The sequence below is a fragment of the Dama dama genome, chromosome 5, assembly GCF_033118175.1.
Source record: "Dama dama isolate Ldn47 chromosome 5, ASM3311817v1, whole genome shotgun sequence".
NCBI classification, from domain to species: Eukaryota; Metazoa; Chordata; class Mammalia; order Artiodactyla; family Cervidae; genus Dama; species Dama dama.
In genome coordinates, this window is record NC_083685.1 from 20,464,501 (window position 1) to 20,486,270 (window position 21,770).

Below are 21,770 nucleotides of genomic sequence, written 5' to 3' on the forward strand. Positions count from 1 at the left end.
CTATACCGTATGGCAAACGAGGGGACTGGCTACTAGGTTAAGTGTGCTGTCAAGTCCGTACTACCGAAAAAAAACTTCAAGTTGTATCAGCTTGTGAAAAGGAACACAGAACGATCTGGGTTAACATAAATGTATTCAAAAGAAAACCAGACACTGGTATCTCAGAGTCAAAACTAGTTTGCTGTAAGACAGGTAACTTCTACGTGCATCTTTTGAATCAATGCTTTTAAAAAAAAGAAAACAAAACCACAAACACCTGGGAAGTTCCTAACTATTTCCAATGTAACTCCTAATCAATTGCAAAATCTTTCCTCAATCTTAAAGAGACTGTAGATTCAGAGCCTAAGTGAACCACGGGAGGGGCAGGGGGACAAGAAACTGAACTGATTAACCATCTTGAAAACAAAAGTTTCATCTCAACAAGGGAGGTGAACCATAACTTCTCCTCTGGGAAGCAGCTGGAAAACCTTCCAGGCTCACAAGGCAGCTAGGACCTGGCGTTCCGTTCCGTTTCAGCCAGGCACTCCCGCACCAATCCTCGGGCATGGATGATGCCTGGAAGAGAAGCAGAGACAGGCGTCAGAGGGCAGCACCAACTCCAGGAGTGGAGAGCGGTCCTTCCACAACCAGCTGCAGAAACCTCAGATTGGAGAGAACATGGGACCTGTATTCTACGACCCAAACCCCATCCAATCCCTCAAAGCCAACACTCCTCATCACATCTCCCTATAAGTATTTCGTCCCGTGCTCAAGATGACAAACCAGCAAGCTCTCTTTTCCTGATATTACTCTCTACACAAACCATGTTACCGTCCAGATGCCAGGAGTGTGTGTCTCCACCCAGTTCTTTAAGCAAGGGCCCATGACAGAGATTGCAGGCCAAGTCGCTTCAGTCGTGTCCGACTCTGCAACCCTATGAATTGCAGTCCTCTAAGCTCCTCTGTCCATGGGTTTCTCCAGGCAAGAATACTGGAGGGTTGTCATACCCTCCCTCCAGGGGATTGTCCCAACCCAGGGATAGAACCCACAACTTTTGTCTCCTGCATTGGCAGGCAGGTTCTTGACTACTAGTGCCACCTAGGAAGCCCACTATGGAGCTTTCAAACCATTATTTTTCCTAAATTCTACAAGGGACTTGGGAGTATCAGGTAGCCTGCCCAGATTTGGGCACAAGACGAAGGCTCACTCAGTCTCACCATGGTTTACTGCTTCATCCCTTCCGCTAGGGACTGGTGCCATCTAAGATTTGATTTTCCCCTCATCTTTTATCACTATGGTTTGGGGGTTATCGTTTGTTTGGGATTTGTTTTTGTTTTGGCTTTACTAAACTTCATGAAACACTTACCTCATTTTAATCGACACCAAGAATCTATTCCTTCTAAGAGCTGACCCCAAGAGGGCCCTAGGAATGACACCCCAAGTCACTCAGGTATCCCCACCTCGCAAATCTTATTCCCCAGAGCTTCTGAAGACTTTCAGCAAAGGCCGTACGCACAGCCAACTGTCACAGCTACTCCACTCTTATCATATCATGACAGAGCCCAGACACTGCACAAGCGATGGGTGTGACCGTGTCCCAACAAGTCTACTTAAATGCCGATGTTTGAATTTCGCAGAATTTTGACATGTCACAGATTTTTTTCCCATCGTTAAAAACCACAAATAGTTCACTCTCAGTTTTTGGCACCAAAAAAACAAAACAAACAAAAAATGCAAATAGGAACTTCCCTGGTGGTCCAGTGGTTAACAGGCCATGCTTCCACTGCAGGGGATGTGGGTTCCATCTCTGGTTGAGGAACCAAGATCCTGCATGCAGTGTGGTGTAGCCAAAAAATAGAATAATAAAAATGCAAATAGCATTCTTGGTGCCTGATTTCCCCATGCCCTAGGACCCTCCTTCCTTGCTATGATGTAAACTTGGCAAGCTCTCTCAGCTACTGGTCAGGGCGACTGTGGGACTAGGTGCTCACCCAGGATGCGCCCTGCCACCAGTCGCTAGGTGTATCCACGTGTTGTCCTGAACTGCCAGCTTTGCTGGGTGGCTGCAGATAGCCCATCAGACAGCATCTGGGGCCCAGCATCTCCACAGGCATGCCCAGTCAGGTAACCAGCATTCCAGTTTACCAGGACTGTGGGCGGAGTGATGCCCCCCTGACCCCTATGGTTGGACTGGGGTTAAGCTCTTTCTCTCCCCCAAGGCCTCTTCTAGCCCCTACTGCCAGCCTCCCCTCCCCACACCAATGCCTGTTATTCTCTGATCCGGCTTTGCAATCAGTCTCTTCACATAGGTAGTCACCACCAGCTACTGTTTTGGGGGGAGGGGGAAACCTGTCCTCAGCCAGCCTTGCCCATCACTGGAGATGTGGCTTGACTACTGCCGCGCCCCCCTCCGCCCCCGCCGTCACGCCCCAGATTCACAGCCACAGAATGTTCCCCTCTCTCGTTTTTCTCCAAAGTTGCTTCTCTAACCTTAAAAAAAAAAAAAAAAGAAAGAAAGAAAAAACCCTCCTAAAATTAAATTCGCACATAAGCCACCATGCTCTGAACTGCCACCTTCTAAAATAGAAATCCTTTTCTCCTCTCCACTCCCCTTTCACTTCGTGAAGCAGCAACCAACCTATTTCACTGCCTTCTGAAGTCAGCTGGCCAGCCACATCTTCACGTGAGTCCCTTTCTCCTGGTGACACCAGCCTCCCGCCCTCCCTCCCTCTTCAGTCACGAAAGAACTTCAAAGCGCTCTCACCCTCTGCCCAACACCCCTCCTCGGGGCCCCACTCCAAAGAGGACAGCACAGGGCAATGCGGGCCCCTGCGGCCCCAGGTCACAGGCCTCCCCCAGAGGAGGGGCTTGCTGTTCTGGGCTGCCTGGGGCTCCCAGGACCAGAGTCGGCCAACCGGAGTGAAGCAGGCATAGGCAGAGCTGCAGGATCTGGGTACAAAGGCTTTTTTTTTTTTTTTGGTCGCGCAGCCTATGGGATCTTGGTTCCCTCACAGGAATCGAACCTGCACCCCCGTGCAGTAAAAGCACGGAGTTTTGGCCACTGGACCCCCACCCAGGGAAGTCCCGGGGCTTCCCTTCTCAGATGCCTCATCTGAAAATTGGCCACCAAGCCCCTTCCCTTCAGATCCCCAGGACAATCTAGCTCATGCTGCCTCAACAGTCACTCTGAAACAAAATGAGCACCCTGTGCCGTAGGGGATGCTTCTGTCTGCCACCCTCCATTTTCCCCAAAAGATCTTTCAAGACAGGTAGAGAGCCAGTGCCGGGGGTCAGCCAGCAGAAAGGCATCACCCACCAGGCGAGTCCAAGGCCCAGGACTTACCCCGTTTTAGTCTCTCCATCGCACTCTTGCTGCCCGCATAGGTGGGTCTGATCTCCTTCCCCAGCTCTTCGATGATGGCCAGCAGCTCGGCATATTTACTTTGGGGCACCTGGCTGTTCCCAGTGCCCTGGAATCAGAAAGGAAAGCGTTCAGAAGATTGCGCCCAACTTGACCCCAAGGCCACAGTCAGGACCCCACTGCACGCCAGTGGCACAGGGCCAGGCCAGGGGAGCGGCCTGAGCCCAGGGGCAGCAGGGCGGAGGGAGGGCGGCCCGGCCCAGACTCCCAGTGCAGCTGCCTCCGCTGCAGCCAGGCACGGCCCCTCTGGGCAACAACTACAGACCAGGGAGCCGGCCCTCTCTACTGTCCTCGTACACTCAAGGCCACCACCCAGCAGTCTCCAGAAAGCCCTCTGATCATCTCAAATAAGGGAAAAAAAGTCAACAGAAAGGTGATCACTGAGAATTTCCAGGAAGGAGCCACGGCTAGGCAATTAAGTGACCCCGGGAGGGCTGGGGGTCCAGGGTGAGTGGCCGAGATGGATGCCAAACCTGGGGGTCAGCAGGACTAGAAAAACTGCCAAAAGCCACCCAGACAGAACCCAGAATGTATTTAGATTCATCCCTCCTCCCCACACTGGCAGGGTCCACCACACAGAAACCCTTTCCTTCTAGACCCCCCTCCAACTGCCCCCAGCAAACACAGTGGTCAGTGAGGCCGAGTTCCCACCAGCCTGCTCGGGCCTCCCCGCCCCCAGCAGCTGCATCAGGCCGGCCACCTCCCCCGGGGAGGCCCTCGCCTGCTCCCCCCGCCTCTGCTTCCTGGCCTCCCGGTCCTTCCTCCTCTCCTTGTCCGGCTCCTCGGCATCTTCTGGGCGTCTCCTCTGGGCCCCTCGGTCCTGCCTCCTCTGCTCTGGCCGCCGCCTCAAGGCCGGGGCGCTCCGGGGTCTGTCCAGGCCACGCCTGGCCCCATCCTCCAGCCACCACCTCTTCAGGGGGGGCCTCGCCCCCACCCGCTTCCCCTCTGTGGGCAGGAGGGCCTGGCGGGGCATGGCTGCGGGCCGCCACCTCATCCCCCAGGGCAGGGCCGGCCTCCGTGGCGACCTCGGAACATGAGTTGCAGCCACGGGAGAGAATCTCCCGGCTGGTGGCCCAGGCGCCGCCCCCCTCACCCCCCACCCAACTCAAGGCAGCATTCCTAAGGAGCGGAGGCTGCCTCCACTGATGGCCCCCCAACCCTGAAGGGGAAAGTCAGTCTCAGCTAGTTTTGGGGTGGAGGGGAGCGGGGTCACAGCCCTGTGACTGGTGGAACCAGATGTAAAACTCAGGGGCCACCAGCTCTTGATGGAACCCACCTGGGCTCCACTAAGCTACGGGCCCCGTCTTCCCTGCTGGGGCCACAACCTTGTGGCAATTGAGTGGGAACAGGGTCCCCCCCCCCTCCCCCGTCTAAGCTCAGATCCACACTCCAGGCCGGACCTCACTTGCCCAGGCCCCTGGCATGAGGAGACCCATCAGGGACACACGTGGGGTAGTGGGCCCAACGGGAACTGTGGCTCCTGGGGCTTCCAGTATCTCTGGGCTCTCCCACCCCTTCCTGTCACTCAGCGTCCCCCGTGAACCTCTCGCCACTTCTCCATTCCAAGGCCCTGAGCCCCAAACATGAGCCCAGCCAGGGCCCTGGGTTGAGGAAGCTGGGGTGACCACGTCATTCCATCATTTCTACTCCTTCCACTGCTTCCCCTCCGTGCCCAGGCTGCCCCCGGGGTCCCCCCCCAACCTCGCATCACCCCCGCTACCATACCTGGGTGTAGCCTAGAGATGGCGGCCCGTAGTCACTCAGCAGCTGGCGGTACTGTGAAGACGTGGCCATGCTGGTGGAGGGCGGGTGGACGCTCCCAGCTGTGGGGGAGGAGACAGAAGTCAGTAATGCAGGAGCCTTGGCTAACTGTAGCCATTGCCAAGGTAAGGACTCCGAGTCCCCCTGCCCAGGACTCGTGCCATCAACAATGGTCTTTTGTCTCTGAGGACAGAGAACCCTCCTCCCGTCTTCTAGTTTGGCGGTGGCTGACACTCGGCCTACAAGACTGACAGTAAAAAGTAACTAACAGACCGCTGCCCTTCACACCCCCGACCCCAGCAGACATGGCTAATCAATCACAGAGCCCATTCCCATTCACGCCATCAAAGACTCAGAGCAGAGCAAAGCTGCTGCTATTCTCAGCCTAATGCTTTCAAGTCCCCTTTCCCTGGGTCCTGCGCCTCAGAGGCTGACAACCTAGGTACCCATGGCTGCCACAAGAGCCCAGCTGCTACTAAGGCTGGTCCACACTCGGGCTAAGACTTCCGAGTGCCCGGACTTCTGCTAGACGACATAGTGAGGGAGACGGGAAGGTTCTGGAGTCCTGAGGCCCAACCCTGGCTGGGGACTGGTGTGCGTATGCACTCAGTCGTGTCTGAATCCTGGTGACCCCATGGACTGCAGCCCGCCAGGGTCCTCCGTCCATGGGATTCTCCAGGCAAGAACACTGGAGTGGGCTGCCACGCCCTCCCCCAGGGGATCTTCCCGACCCAGGGACCAAACCCATATCTCCCGCACTGGGGGAGGGCGGGGGGGTGGTTCTTTTACTGCTGGGGCCACCTGAGAAGCCCACTGGACACCAAGTCATGGATCTGGAGCACATCACAGCCTGTGTCCCCCTGGGCACGTCCCTCGACCTCTCTGAGCTCCTATCACGCCTCCCCAAGAGGGGACCAGACTCTTGCCAGTCTGAATCTATGCTTGGATGGCTTATGCCCCCAGAGGGGAGGAGTAAGACCCGACTTATGGATTGCCACACTGGAAGATGCTGTCCTTTGGCGGAAGGACCACGTGGGGCCAGGGCCTGGCTCAGAATGAAGTCTCCTGGAGGGGGGTGGGGAGGTCCGCAGCAGGGAATATTCCAACTCCAGCTCAGTAGCTGGAAGCATGCAGACCCATAATGGCGTCCAAGTGGCCATTAGCGGGTAAAGGATGTCCTGCGGAATTACAAACAGCGGTAACCATGGAGAATTTACCTAGCCCTCCTCAGCAAGCGGCCCGCCTGCCTCCACGCCTGGCCCGGGAGCAGCTTCCCCTCTGCCTGCCGCCCTCGGAGCCAAACAGTCTCTCTCTCTCTTCCTCTCTCACGCACACAGCGGGCTCTGCAGACTTGGCCCCAGGGATGGACAGCTGGTGCCAGGCCGGCCAAACCGACCAGCTGCTCATGTGGTGTGGGCAAGGGGAGGGGCGGGAGAGGAAGGAAGTTCAGGGGCTCAGGCTGCTGAAGCTAGAAGGGGCCCTGGAGCCCCTCACTGCAGAAAGTGAAACACAGACCAGAGAGGGTGGGCACTGCCCCCAGGCCACACAGCACAGAAGAGGCTAACACCTCACACCTGTCCCTCTGTCCAAGAGCTGAGGACAATTCTGTACCCAACCTGACTGGCCCTGGATTTCTCCACTGGGGCTCAGATTGATGCCCAAGCATGGGATGCCCAGACAAGAAACACAGATTTTGCCACCTCTAAGCTGGGGCCTGAGCACAGCACCCAGCTGCCATGCCTCCAAAAAGAAGGGCTGCTCACACACCTGTGCTGCAGAATCACACTCACGTCTGCGACCTCCATCTGAGGCAACCATGGGTGTGCAGTGGCCAGAGCAAGGGAATGTAGCGGGTGCCCCCCCAACAGCTCCCCTCACCACATCAGCCAAACCCCAATTTCCTGGCCTTCTGATGTGGGTGGTGAGTGTGGTCTGGGGAGCTCAGGCTTCACTGCCCCAGGCCAGGGTTCAAGTCCCCACCACTGCAAGTTCTTACGCTTCTCTCTGTAAGGCTGGGATGCTAAAGGCAAGAGTGGGGAAGGGGGGGCGGTTCATGGCACTGCTCAGCACTTCAAGGCATCTAGAAGATTCCAGCTCCCGGGCAGGAGATGAGCGCATTCTCTGTCCCACCTCCTGCCCTCCTCCTCCTGTTACTATATTCTGTATGTCTTGTCTCCCTGACCCATCCTCTCTCCTGCAGGCAAGCGTCTGGACTGGGAGCCGGGCCAGCTGCGCCATACTGGGCTGCGGGACCTAAGACATGGCCCTTCTCTCTCTGGCCTCAGTTTCTCCATCTGTTTGAGGTAACAGTTTCCAACAGAATGTCTAAAGGCTCTAGAACCTGCTCCTCCACGGTGCTGGGGTTAGGTCCTGAGAGAGGGAGAAGGAATGGGTTGCAGGCGTGGAAGTGGTATGAAGGAGAAGTCAAGCAAGAGCCCAGAGCTTGACTTTCCCATCACCTGGGTGATGTGGTAGGCGACCCCAACTCTGAGCCTGTCCTTTGCTCAGTGTTCAGAGGGGGGTGTCTGTGGCCCTGGGAAGAGTTGGCAGAGGGGCCCCCAAGTTCCACTCATGCCCACAGCTTCCTGCAGACGCAGGGAGGGCCGGCGGTCCGGCTGCCCAAGGCCAAGGAGAAAACCAGACAGGGCGTGAGCGCGGTCGTCTCGGAGCATCGCAGACAATGCGCGCAGTGTGCGGGGACCAGGGAGGGCCCACAGCCGAGGGAGGGATTGGCAAAGGCCAGCAGCTCCTGGGGCCAGGCGCGGCTCCCCGCCCCCACGCCAGACAAAGAGCGGCCCGGGCCTGGGGAGCTGGCGGCCTTCCCGCCACTTGGGGCGCCTGGGGGGGCTCTCTGGCGGGGAGGCGGGGGCTTTGTCTAACTCCGCCACTGCCACTGCTGGCCAGGCCGCGGCTTGGCAACTCGCGAGCAGGAGGCAGGGCTGGAGGGCGTGAGGGATGATGACAAGGAAGCCGGAGGAGCGGCAGCGGAGAGTCCATCTTGGATGCAAATGGCACAGGGAGATGCGGGCTTTCTAAAGGGGTCCACGCGGAGTGGGGGGCGGCCCCTCACCCGAACACCAGAGATCTGGAGACCTCAGCGCTCCTCCCGGAGTTCACCACAGGAGAAGGAAGACAATCTGGGCACAGGTGCTAAGCAGCCCAGAGCAGGGCTTCAGGGCGCCTGAGTGGGTGACTCGTTCCCTCTGGGACCCCAGTCCCCGAAGGGCCAGGTTCAGGGCCCCTGCCTCAACTGCACCAGGGCAGCCTGAGACTTGCCTCCGACCTGGGCGGGCAGCAAGACCCTCCAGCCATCCCACCCCACAGTCAGATGAGGGAGGCAGTGAGAAACACTGTGGCCACAAGGCCTGCCTCTTAAGGTATGCAGACCCCAGAGATGAGAGCATTTCAGCTGAAAATAGGTGCCGTTTGCTCTTGGGGCTCAGACAGAGCCCACACTTGACCAATTCAACTATCTACCCCCACAGCCATCCACACCCTGAATCTTAACCCTTTCCAATCTCCAAATCTCTGTCCAAGAAGTTAAATATACACACACCACCTATATACACCTATGTATAGGTATATATATACATGCATATACACTTAGTGATTTTCTGGTGCGCTCTTCAGATTTTGGAATTACGGAGTCAACATTCGGAGACAAGGCCCAAAACTTTCGGCCAACTGCCAGCGTGGCATTTCTGACCAGCCAGGCCCATCTCCCTGCCAAGCCCCTGCCTCCACCCCCACCTCCATGCACCTCTCTTTTTTGGAAGTTTCCCACCAAGAGTCTAAAGAAGAACCTCGGTGAGAGGGGACAGAGTCAGTCACCTACGAACCCCACAAAATTTGACCACCAGCCACACACCCCTCCCACACACACACCCCGCCCCCGCCCCGGTCTCTGGGGCAAGACCCCCGGGCTCAGCCTAAAGCTGCCGGACAACTTATGCAGGAGTTTCCTGGGACTGCCCAGCTTCAGCCCCAGCACCGGGAGAGCACGGCTCCTGCAGGAGGCCCCTCTAAACCCAGACTTGGGGGCTCCAAGATGCGGGACCCCGGCTGCAATGCCTCCCCCGCCCTCCGCCTGCAGGCAACTCCGAAGCCCCGGGTCTTCTCCAACTTCTCTCACTCCGCGCACGCCTGAGGGGACATTCCGTGAGCCCCGTTTTGGACACCCGCTCCCTCACGCCAGGCCGGGCAGGCGTCCACAGACCACCTCCCCTGCACCGCCGGTGACCCCAGCGGCCCCGCGCCCTCGGGGGCGGCTGCAACCTGGCGCTCTCGCCGCCCCGCAGCGCCGCCTGCGCGTGGCCCGGCCTTGCTCACGTGCACCCCTGCCGCCCGGACCCCCCGCCCGGGCCTGCCCCCCAGGTCCCCAAGGGTGGCCCCGCGCCCCGCTCCCGGCGCCCCGCTCCCGGCGCGGCCGGGCCGCTCCCGATTCCCGCCGGCAGGGGCCCTCGCCGAGCCGCCCAAAAGCCGGAGGAAAAAGGAGCCGAGAAAGCCTCCCCCGCCCTCGCTCGCCGCGCTCCCCACGAGCCCTCGGCCGCCGGTGTGGGGGGGACCGCGGCGGCCGCCCGCGACCCGGGCCCCGGCCCCGGCCCGACCCGAGGCCCGGCGCGGCGCGGGGCGCACCCGCGAACTTTGGCAGCGCGGGCGCCGGAATCATGGCGGCGGCGGCCGCGCTGCCCCGGGCCGGGACCCGGTGCCCGCCGACCCCGGCCGACGCGGGCCCCCGGGAGCCGGGGCCGGGGCCGGGCGCGCGAGCCCCCAACTTGGCTGCACTTGGGGCGCGGCGCGCGCGGCTCGTGGGGCGCACTCACTCACCGGCGTTGAGGGAGGCGGCGGGCATGTGCGCGGTCAAGTTCGGTTTGTAAGACATCCCCCCGAGCGGCGGGGCGCGCCGGGGCGCAGCGGGGCCCGGCCCGCGAGGGCGGCGGCGGCGGCGGCGGCGAGACCCGGCGGCGGCGAGGCGGTCCCGGCGTCCGTGCGCCCGTCCGTGCGCCCGCCGAGCTCCCGCGCACTTTTTGTTGTTGACGGCTCGGGCCGCACCGGCAAATATGGCCGTCCCTCACCCTGACACCCGCTGCAGTATATCACCCATACATCGGGCGGGCGCGCGGGCGCAGGGGCGGCCGCAAACTTTGAGCGGAGCCAGCGGGGCCGGCCGGGGCCGGGAGGGGGCGGCCCGGCGCGCCGCGGCCGGGCGTCAGGGGGCGGTGCCGCCCGCGGCCGCGCCCCGCGCCTCCGGGCGCGCTCGGCGCCCGCAACTTGGCAAAGTTTGGGGGGCTGGGGTCCCGGCAGCGCCCGAGGCCCACCTGGGTCCCTTTCTTCTGCTGCGCTGGCGGTGCCTGGAGATTTGTTCCTGTACCGATTAATTTTTTCTTTTCTTTTTTCTGAAGCTAGGTAGGATTGCGGAATTACTTTTTTTTTCCCCCCCTTGACTGTGGGGGCAGGGATGGAAAATTACCTGGAGAAAATGGTGGCGAGTGGTATTTTTAAGCACGTAGATCATTCCAGACGCCGAGGTCTGGCTACTCCCCAGAATAAGAACAACCAGTTCTTGACATTGATTTCAAATAAATTTCACGTCCCTGTCGGTATTAAGTGGTTGTTAACCCCTTGGCGGCCTAGATTCCTTTGACACTGGACAAAAGCCGGAGGCCTCCTCCCGCGAAAAAACACACCGTCGCATTCACCTAATTTTGCATCTTAACTCATTCAAATATTTAAGAAGCGACTGCTGTGTGGCGGGCACTGTTCTGGGCGCTAAGAAGACAAGAATAAATTTGACCAAGTTTCTTCTCTCCTGGAGTATACATTGCAATTTTTGACCCTCTTCCGACCCCACCACAGCCCACTTCTCAAATCTGACTGAATTGCAACAATCATGAAATGTATTTTGCATCAGATGATGAAGCTTTTGAAGGGTATTATTTCTTGGAGTTCTCCTTAAATAGTAAATCTTGTCAAAAGACAAGATGCCCGCCCTTTTCTGCCTTTTTTAATCGCCCTGCTTTGCAAATATCTTTATTAGCTACAGACTTTCAGATACATCTGGATCTAGTGAGGATTCTTATTGCCCCAGAGGTAAGGGATACACCCATTCTCTCCCTCCTCCCTTTGGGAGTGAAGGTACAAGCGACACCCCTCTTCCCAGGACCCCTTGTGATCAGCTTTAGACTGGTTTGGTCAAGGATGTTCAGCGAAGTGTTAGTTCAGGGGTAAATTAATATCATCCTTTTCCTACCCTGCTCCCAGGGGACCAATACTCTATAGAGTAGCACTGTCCAATAGAAAAGTATTGCAAGCCACATATGTAGTTTAACAGTTTAAATAATCACATTTCAGAAAGTAAAAAGAACTGATGAAATTAATCCTTATTTTTTATTTAACACAATATATGATTTAAATATATAATGTATGATTTCAATATATAATAAATACAAAGCAATTATTAAGATAATTTACATTCTTTTTATGATATTATCTTCAAAACCCAGCGGGTATTTTACCCTTACAGCTCATCCTGATTGAGACTGGCCACATTTCAACAGCTTGGTAGCCACAATAGCCAATGGTTTACTTATTGGACCAGTACAGGGCTAGAAGCTATAGGCAGAGGGCTCATAGGCTGACAGACTTGGGTATTAATTCTGGCTCCATCATCTATTCACTGCTGGACTAAGCCTCCATTTCCTTGGGGCAAAAATCCAAGTCTCAGCGATCTGCTTCAGTCCTTCCTACAGATGTTGTGGGCTATTCTCTCCATATTGTATTTTTAGAATGATGTCCATCCCCTCACCAATCATAATTTTTTGGGGTGGCAATGCTGAGGGGTATGTGGGATCTTAGTTACCCTGCCAGAGATCAAACTCGTGTCACATGCAGTGGAAGCAGAGTCTTAACCGCTGGACCACCAAGGAAGTCCCACCACTGATCATCATGGAAAAATATTTTTCCTTTTGTTTTTTAGATCTATTCATTTAGTGTAAAATTCACCTTTTAAAAATACACAGTTCAGTGGGATTTAGTATAAGCACAAAGTTGTGCAGTCATCAGTACTATCTAATTCTAGAACATTTCCACCATCCCAAAAGGAAACCCAACAATAGTCACTCCCCATTCTTCACTACCCATAGCTTTAGGCAGCTGCTAATCTGCTTTATATGTCTATGGATGTACCTATTCTGGACATTTCATATGAATGGATTCATTTAAAATATGTGTATGGTTTCTTTCACTTAGTATAATACTTTCAAGGTCCATCCGTTTTGTAACACAGATCAGTACTATGTTCCTCTTTATAACTGAATAATATTCCATTGTATAGATAGGCCATATTTTATTTATCCATTCATTAGCTGATGGACATTTCATTCGTTTTCACTTTTTGACTATTATGAATAAAGCTGCTATGAACGTTTGTGTTCACGTTTTTGTGAAAATGTTTTAGTTTTTTGGGGTACATAACCAGGAGTGGAATTGCTGAGTTACCTAGTAAGTCTGTGTTTAACTTTTTGAGGAACTGCTACACTATTTTCCATAGTGACTATCATTTATATTCCTACAAGCAATCTGTAATATTTATAATTTCTCCATATCCTCACCAACACTTTCATCATCTGACTTTTTAATTTTAGGCATCCTAGTTGGTATGAACTGGAATCTCATGGTTTTGATGTGTTTTGTTTTTTGTGGTTTTTTTTTTTTGCTGTGCTGGGCCTTCATTCTGGTGGATAGGCTCTTTGTTACAGCGCTCAGGTTTAGTTGCCTTGTGGCACGTGGGATCTTAGTTCCCCACCAGGGACTGAACCTGCATCCCCTGTATTAGAAGGCAGACTCTTAGCCACTGAACACCAGGGAAATCCCTGCATTTTTTCCTTTTGAATTTGGCTGAAGGGGCACTCAGGAGCTTTGATCTTTATTGTGGCATGTGGGATCTAGTTCCCTGACCAGGGAGTGAATCTGAGTCCCCTGCACTGGGAGCTCAGAGTCTTAGCCACTGGCCCACCACAGAGGTCCCCCCCTTAACTTGATTTTAATTTGAGTTTTTATGTTAAGTTGTATGAGTTCTTTATTCTGGATACTTTTCCCTTCCCAGATTTATAGCTTGCAAATATTTTCTCCCATTCTGTGGGCTATCTCTTAATTTTGTTTCATTTCATTTATTTATTTAGGCTGTGCTGGGTCTTCCTTGTTGACCCTGGGCTTTCTCTAGTTGCAGAGAGCAGGGACTCCTCTCTGGTTGCAATTCTTAGGCTCTAGAGCACAGGCTCAACAGTAGTGGTGTATGGCCTTACTTGCTCCGAGGCATGTGGGGTCGTCTCCACCCAGGGATTGAACCAGTGTATCCTCCACTGGCAGGCGGATTCTTTTTTTAAAAAATGTTATTTGTTTATTTCTTTTTTGGCTGTGCTGGGTCTTCATTGCTGTGCGGGCTTTCCTCTAGTTGCTGCAAGTGGGGGCCACTCTAGTTGCAGTGCAGGGGCTTCTCACTGCAGTGGCCCCTCTGGTTTCAGAGCATCGGCTCTAGGTGTGTGGGCTTCAGTAGTTGCAGCACATGGGCTTAGCACTTGTGGCTCCCAGACTCTAGAGCACAGGCTCAATAGTTGTCGCTCACAGTCTTGGTTACTCCAAGGCATGTAGGATCGTCCCAGACCAGAAATCGAACTCATGTCTCCTGCATTGGCAGGCAGATTCTTTACCACTGTGCCACCAGAGAAAGCCCTCTTTTAATTTTCTTGATAGTTTTGGTACGAAAAGTGAAAGTCTCTCAGTCGTGTCCAACTCTTTGCGACCCCATGGGCTATACAGTCCATGGAATTCTCCAGGCCAGAATACTGTAGTGGGTAGCCTATCCCTTCTCCATGGGATCTTCCCCACCCAGGAATTGAACTGGGGTCTCCTGCATTGCAGGTGGATTCTTTGCCAACTGAGCTCTGAGGGAAGCCCACAGTTTTGGTACAGAAAAGGTTTTAATTCTGCCTGTACTCCCTCCAGCACCACATGGTTTGTGTGATTTCAGTTCCCAAAGCAGGGATTGAACCTGGGCCCTTGACAATGAGAGCAAGAAGTCCTAACCACTGGACACCCAAGGAATGCTCCAAAAGTTTCTGATTTTGATGAAGTCCAACCTATCTATTTTTAAATGTCTATTTGCTTGTGGTTTGGGTATCATTTCTTGTCAAAGGTCATGAAAATGTTCACCTAAGTTTTCTTCAAATAGTTTTTCTACTTTTTGTTCTTATATTTAGGCCTTTGATCCATTTTTAGGTAATTTTTGTGTATGATTCATACACAAAACTCATCCTCTGCATGTGAATATCCAGTCAGTTGTCCCAGTACCATTTGTTGGAAAGTCTACTCTTTCCTCATTGCATGGGCTTGACACCCTTGTTGAAAATTATTTGATGATGAGTGTGAGTTTATTTCTAAACTCTCAATTCTATTCCATCGATCTATGGAATCTATCCTTGTGTCCTTACTACACAGATTTGTGGCCCTACTACACTGTAGCTTTGGAATAGGCTTTGAGTTCAGGAAGTCTGACTGCTCCAACTTTTTCAAGATTATTTTGGCTATTCTGGATCTTTTGCATGTCCCTATGAATTTTAGGATCAGCTTTTTTTTTTTTTTTTTAACAAAGAAAGTTAGAATTTTGATACAGCTTGTATTAAGTTCATCAAGTTAGGGAGTATTGCGATTTTAATTTCAATGTTAACTCTTTCAATCCGTAACTACAAGATGTCTTTCCAATCATTTAGTTTTTTTTTTAATTTCAGCAATTTTTAAATAGTTTTCAGACTACAAGCCTTGTACTTCTTCAGTTAAATGTATTCTTAAGTATTTCATTATTTTTGATGCATTTGTGAGGTTTTCTTAATTTTAGGGTTATATTTAGTGTATAGAAACACAACTTATTTTTCTATATTGTCTTCTATCCTGCCACTTTCCTGAATTCACTTTTTAGCTGTAATAGTTGTTTTGTGTCTGCATGTAGATTCTTTAGGATACTCTATATATAAGATCACGTTATCTGCAAATACAGAGTTTTCATTCTTCCTTTCCAAATGCAATGCATTTTCTTTTACTTGCCACATAGCTCTGCCTAAAACCTCGAGGACAGAACTGGATAGAAGCAGTGAAGAGCAGACATCCTTGCCTTGTTCCTGATCTTAGGGGTAAAGATTTTAGGTTTTCACCATTAAGTATGATGTTCACTGTGGCCTTTTCATAGATGCCTTTTATCAAGTTGAGGATGTTCCCTTCTCTTCCTAGTTTGTTGAGTGTTTTTATCATAAGAGTTGGATTTTGTCAAATGCTTTTTTAGAATCAGACTTCCTTTTTCTTTTTTTTTTTAATTTTATTTTTGGCTGTGCTGGGTCTTTGTTGCTGTGCACGGGCTTTCTCTAGTTGCAGTGAGCAGGAGCTATTCTCTAGTTGCGGTGCGTGGGCTTCTCACTGCGGTGCTTCTCTTGTTGCGGAGCAAGGGCTCTACGGTGCACGGGCTTTGGTAGTTGCAAAGCAAGGGCTTACCCACCCCGAGGCGTGTGGGATCTTCCTGGACCAAGCAAGGGCTTACCCATTCCGAGGTGTGTGGGATCTTCCTGGACCAGGGATCAGACCGGTGTCCCCTGCACTGCAAGGAGGACTCTGAACCACTGGACCACCAGGGAAACCCAAATGCTTTTTCTTTTTTCAGTTATGTTTTATTTTTTGTTGGCATATATTTGCTTTACAATAGTGTGAATTTCTGCTGTCCAACAAAGTGAATCAGCTATATATACATATACATACACGCATGCTAAGTCGCTTCAGTCATATCCAACTCTAAGCGACCCCGTGGACTGTAGCCCAACAGGCTCCTCTGTCCATGGGGATTCTCCAGGCAAGAATACTGGAGTTGCCATGCTGTCCTCCAGGGCATCTTCCCGACCCAGGGATCGAACTGGCATCTCTCACATCTCCTGCACTAACAGGCAGATCCTTTACCACTAGCACCGCCTGGGAAGCTCCAAATATACATATATCCCCTCCCATTTGAGCCTCCCTCGCACCTCATCCCAAATGCTTTTCCTACATCCATTGAGATCATGGTGGAGGGGGGGAATCCCCTTTATTCAACAAATATTAATAGTTATCAAGTGTTTACTGTCTCAGGCACTATTGCAGCAGCAGCGGGAGAAAACCATCCCCATGTTGTAATGAAGCTTATCATTACAGGCATGGCTGCCCTGTTTAGCTGTCCCCTCTCACCCCACTACACTGGAGCCATTTCCTTATCCCTTGTCTCCCATGAGTTCTTCTTCAGACCAGACTAGATTACGACCCTGGTGCTTGTTCATTCCCACATCAGAGCCTTCATCCCACCAACTTGCCCTTGTGTTTCACTTGGCAAACTCCTGCTCACCCCTCAAAGCCCACCTCTGAAAAGACTCCCCTGCCTGGCAGCCCCTCTGCTGTTGCCCACTATTGCATTTGGCTGGTCTCCTTGAGTTTGAGCCACATAAAGGAAAGACCTGCATCCTTGAATGTCTGCTGCTGCTACGTCACGTCAGTCGTGTCCGACTCTGGGTGACCCCACAGACGGCAGCCCACCAGATTCCCATCCCTGGGATTCTCCAGGCAAGAACACTGGAGTGGGTTGCCATTTCCTCTCCAGTGCATGAAAGTGAAAAATGAAAGTGAAGTTGCTCAGTTGTGTCTGACTCCCAACAACCCCATGGACTGCAGCCCACCAGGCTCCTCCATCCATGGTATTTCCCAGGCAAGAGTACTGGAGTGGGTTGCCATTGCCTTCTCCACCTTGAATGTCTAGTCAAGGCATATAGAACATTCCATAAAGGGCCTCAGTGTGCTTCTAGAAATGAGGCAAAGCAAGATCAATTCTCATTTGCAGGGGGTAACTCCTGTTCACAACCTTCTTCCTGCTCACAACTCACTTTCCATAAAAGACGTGTTAGCTTCCTGGGGCTGCCACTATCTAATTACCACTAACTGGTGGCTTAAAACAACAGAAACTTACTTGCTCTCAGTTCTGGGGGCCAGAAGTCTGAAACCAAGGTGTGGGCAGGGACATGCTCCCTCTAAAGGCCTGAGGGAGGATCCTTTCCCTCTTCCAGCTTCTAGAATGGCTACATGCATTCTTTGGCTTGTGGTCACATCATTGCAGCCCTGCCTTCAGATGGCCTTCGTCTCTGTGTGTCTTCTCCCTGGCTCTTCTAAGAACACTTGTTACTGGATTGAAGACCCTCTTTAATTAATGCAGGATGATCTTATAACTTTAATTACACCTGCAGAGACCTTTTATCCCCAAAAAAGTCACATTTACAGATTCCAGTGGGTAAGACTCTGCGCTCCCAATGTAGGGGACCCAGTTTCAATCCCTGCTTAGGAAACTAGGAACTAGGTCCCACATGCCACAACTAAGACCTAGCACAGCGCAAAAAGAAAAAAAAGAAATCTGTATGAAACTCTCAAATAAGCCCCTTTAGCTTTTTTTTTTTTTTTGAGCAAAGAAAGGTTTATTGCAGGGCCAAGCAAAGAGAACAGTTGGCTTATGTTCAAACACCCTAAACTCAAGATAGGTCCTTTTATTTTATTTTATTTTTTTTATTAGTTGGAGGCTAATTACTTCATAACATTTCAGTGGGTTTTGTCATACATTGACATGAATCAGCCAAGATAGGTCCTTTTAAATGAATGGTTTTAGAATGATCTAGAATAGACCCTTATTAGTTTAATTGGTATGTCACAGAGTGATTTGCCAGGGAACGCAACAGATGAAGGAGAAAGCAGAGTCCAGTGGAAGAGCCTCAGGGGATAAGCTTTGGCTCTGGATCCACTGGGAGCCAACTCTTTAGGCCTCAAATAACTTGTTTAACCTATCTGGGGTTAGTTCATCTATAAGATTAGGGAGGTTTGATGGGATGAAGCTCTAGGAATTCTCAAAACTCTTAACATCCTAAGAAAGCAGTCAGACAACATACCATTTTTGCCTAAGAGTAAAGCATCAGAAAAGTCTTGAAATTGTTAGGAAACTTGATACCATTCTGGGGCTATCAGCTCCAAAGTGGAGTGAACCTGCCCCAGGTGGTAAGGTGACTTGTAGGAGTTGAGGGTACATCTAAACTTCTATATATGTGGGGTTTACTGCATACATACTAGTACAGAAGCACACGTAGGACTTATAAATAGTTTAATAAGTTAACAGTGGAAGTATACTCGGAAATGCTTACTAGAATACGTGACCAAAGTCTTCCCTGGAGGTCCAGTGGTTCGAACTCTGTGCTTCCACTTCAGGGGGCACAGATTTGATCCCTGGTCAAAGACTAGGATCCTGCAGATCCTATATGCCATGGGGCACAGCCAAAAAGCAAACAAAACAAAAAGACTACATGAGCAAAAACATTCAGAGACCACTGACCTAAAAAGCTAGTTAACCAGGCAGTCAGACCCAACAGTTTGACAGGTGGTGGGTAAAGTATCATGATTAACTTAGCAGTGATTCCAGTGTGGTTTATATCCTCTGGACAGTAAAACCATATTTGACATTAAGTTGGGTTTTGATCAGTAGTCTACACTCAAATTTATTAATTTTCAGTTATGTTTCTGCCATTATTTCTGTTTCAATGACCAGGAGCTGGCAAGCTTTCCTGAAAAGGGTCATATAGTCAATATTTTAAGCTCTGCAGGCCACATTATCTCTCACTGTGCAAGTCTGCCATTACAGCATAGCCTTAGATGATACATCAAATGATGGGCATGCCTGGATTCCAATAAGACTTTGTGAACACTGATATTTGAATATCAGATATTTTTCATATGGTACAAAATATTCTGGGACTTCCCTGGTGATCCATAGTTAAGAATCCACCTGCCAATGCAGGGAACATGGGTTTGACCCCTGGTCCGGGAAGATTCCACATGCCAAGGGGCAATTAAGCCCGCAAGCCTAGAGCCCACGTTCCACAACAAGAGAAGCCACCACAGTGAGAAGCCTGCACACCGCCGTGAAAAGTAACCACCACTCGCCACAACTAGAGAAAGCCCACGTACAGCAACAAAGATCCAATGCAGCCATAAATATTAAACAAACAAAAAAACAAAAAAAATGTATTTTTTCAAACATTTAAGAAAATAGAAACTATTCTTAGCTTCCAGGGTCATTCAAAAATAGGTGACAATGGACTGCATAGACCTGTGGACCATGATTTGCCAATCCCTGTGTTAGACCTCAGAAGTTTGTTTCTTAAGACTGATCTGCAAACAGAATAATCCTATTTGCATAGCAATACCTCTGAACAGGAAACACACATGTAAAAACATAGACTGTGGAAATAGCTAAACAGAAATCCAATATTAAGGCAGAAATTTAGAGGATTCTATAACTTATCTTCATCTAGGACTAGAGATGAAAAAGTACATTCTAGAGACCTCTTATGTCTCTAGACAGTGGGTATCTTCACAGAACACTTGACTTTTTACCGAAGGTTCATGAATGTCTCTATTTTCTACAAGTAATAATTTATTCTAGTTTGCCTTTCTCCAGTAATTGCACATCCATCTTTGTGAGAATGAATCTTGCCTACAACTACAGATAAACAACAGAAGCTAGAGCATTTTTTGTGATACTCAAAAATTTACCCTCTCAAGTTCCCCAAGAAAGGATAGTGAAGAAACTGGCAAGAATGACTGCCTTGGAAAGGAGAATGAGGGCCCAGCGGGAGGAGCAGAGAGAATGTTCAGTGTGTGTTCTCATCTGCCTGTTGACTTGTCAGGTGCTGGTGTTACTTATTCAAGTAAACAACCAATCACAAACATAAAAATTAAGTATTCCAGTAATTCAGTGTTCACCTGGCCATCTTACCTTTGCACGCTACCTGGTGGTGATTCCTAATGGGATATAGTTTGGAACCGGCACTGTGGCACTCGCCTCTCCTAACCCAAAGATGCACTTGACTCCCAGAGTGGGCAGCTTTCGGAGGACGGAGCCAACTTGCTGAGAGTTGGGCTCTAAAAATAAACATTTTGCACATTTCTTTTAGCCTTCTTTCTCTCCATAAAGGCCTTCACAGATGGCTTCTTTACATCATGCTCTCAAATGACTAGCTGATAAATATTCATACTTATGGAAATCGTATTGTACATACTCCAAACCCCCTAGCCAGTTAACATTTGTATTTTCCATTATCTCAAGGGTGTTGCCCCCTTGTTCACGGACCTTGTCCTCTATAAAACACACATGTGCGTGCAGACACACAGATCAGACACCAGCCTTGGCCTCTGGGTGACCTACTTGCTTAGAGGCGTTTTTCCCCTCAAGAGGCCATGTCTGGAGACATTTTGGGTTTTCACTACTGGCAGGGTGCAAGGTACGCAGGGTGTACGACTGGTATCTAGTGGGTAGATAACAAGGGTGCTGCTCAACACCATACAATGCACAGGACAGCCCCCACCTCTCCCTTCCCTCCACAAAGAATGGACTGGCCCAAAGGTCAATGGTGTGGAGGCCCAGGGGAACACCATGTGAGGCAGAAAGCAGACCTGGATTACACATGAATCCCCGAAGGGGAATAAAGTCAAAGCAAACTGGAACCATTAACAGAAAAACTCAGTGAGGACGGTGGAGGCTCTCCATGAAGTCTGGCCTCTCATTTCTTCTTATTCAGATTAATACTCAATGTATTAAGGTTATACATTTAAGAACAGTTTTAAATCTTGATGCTAAATTTATAAATATTTTTGTGAGATTTCAGTTAAAATGTAAAACACTCCCTTTCACTTGTTCTTCAATTAATGCTCGATTATCTCATGTGTTTGGCAGGCTAAATTCCCCTAAACATGAACACCATTTACAAATTTGATTAAATTCCCTTAAGTATTTCAAGCTACAAATTGAACATGATTCTCTCAAGCATTTCAAAGCCCACAAAGAGGACTCGCAAACAAGCCAGACTGCAGACATTTTTTTAAATGTTTTTTTAAATATCTTTGTCCACATCTAGAGAACAAGTGAGTGGCATGGACCCCTGGTCCAGACCACCTGCAGTCCCCCTACCTCTGTGCCCATCTCATCTATGAAGTGAGTGCCAGTTCTCACATGGCATAGAGGCAAATAGAGGCAGGGAGGCTTACACACACACACACACACACACACAGGACACAGAGATCTACTAACACACACACAGAGGATACAGAGATCTACACACACACACACACACACACGGGACACAGAGATCTACTAACACACACACACACACGGGACACAGAGATCTACTAACACACACACACACACACGGGACACAGAGATCTACTAACACACACACACACACACGGGACACAGAGATCTACTAACACACACACACACACACGGGACACAGAGATCTACTCACACACACACACACACACACACACACACACACACGGGACACAGATCTACTAACACACACACACACACGACAGAGATCTACTCGCCATTTTGGGTGTCCTGTAGTATCTTCTCTCCTGTCTAATCCCAAATTCTTTGGCTTCCTGAGCCCAGTGCAAGGATCTGACTGGATCTCTCGGCCAATCATTACTTTGCCATCCCAGAGCCCCAAAGCTC

General features: G+C 50.9%; 1 protein-coding gene across 1 annotated transcript; it reads right to left on the reverse strand.

The window, feature by feature from the left end:
- Window positions 1-101: 101 nt before the first annotated feature.
- CDK2AP1 (cyclin dependent kinase 2 associated protein 1) lies at window positions 102-10,099 on the reverse strand. Its single transcript, XM_061142054.1, has 4 exons — window positions 9,989-10,099; window positions 5,126-5,223; window positions 3,323-3,449; window positions 102-555 (listed from the first exon to the last, which is right to left on the reverse strand). Exons 1-4 carry the CDS (start codon window positions 10,041-10,043, stop codon window positions 488-490), a joined length of 348 nt encoding a protein of 115 aa, XP_060998037.1. The 5' UTR covers window positions 10,044-10,099; the 3' UTR covers window positions 102-487.
- Between the last annotated feature and the right edge of the window lie 11,671 nt (window positions 10,100-21,770).

What these genes read in the sequence shown, in the direction of transcription:
- CDK2AP1 (XM_061142054.1), bottom strand. Translation starts at nt 10,043, where the DNA reads ATGTCTTACAAACCGAACTTGACCGCGCACATGCCCGCCGCCTCCCTC. An exon ending in CGCCGCCTCCCTCAACGCCG is followed by an intron (nt 5,224 to 9,988) that starts GTGAGTGAGTGC and finishes CCTCCCCCACAG; the next exon opens with CTGGGAGCGTCCACCCGCCC. An exon ending in GATGGAGAGACTAAAACGGG is followed by an intron (nt 556 to 3,322) that starts GTAAGTCCTGGG and finishes CTTCTCTTCCAG; the next exon opens with GCATCATCCATGCCCGAGGA.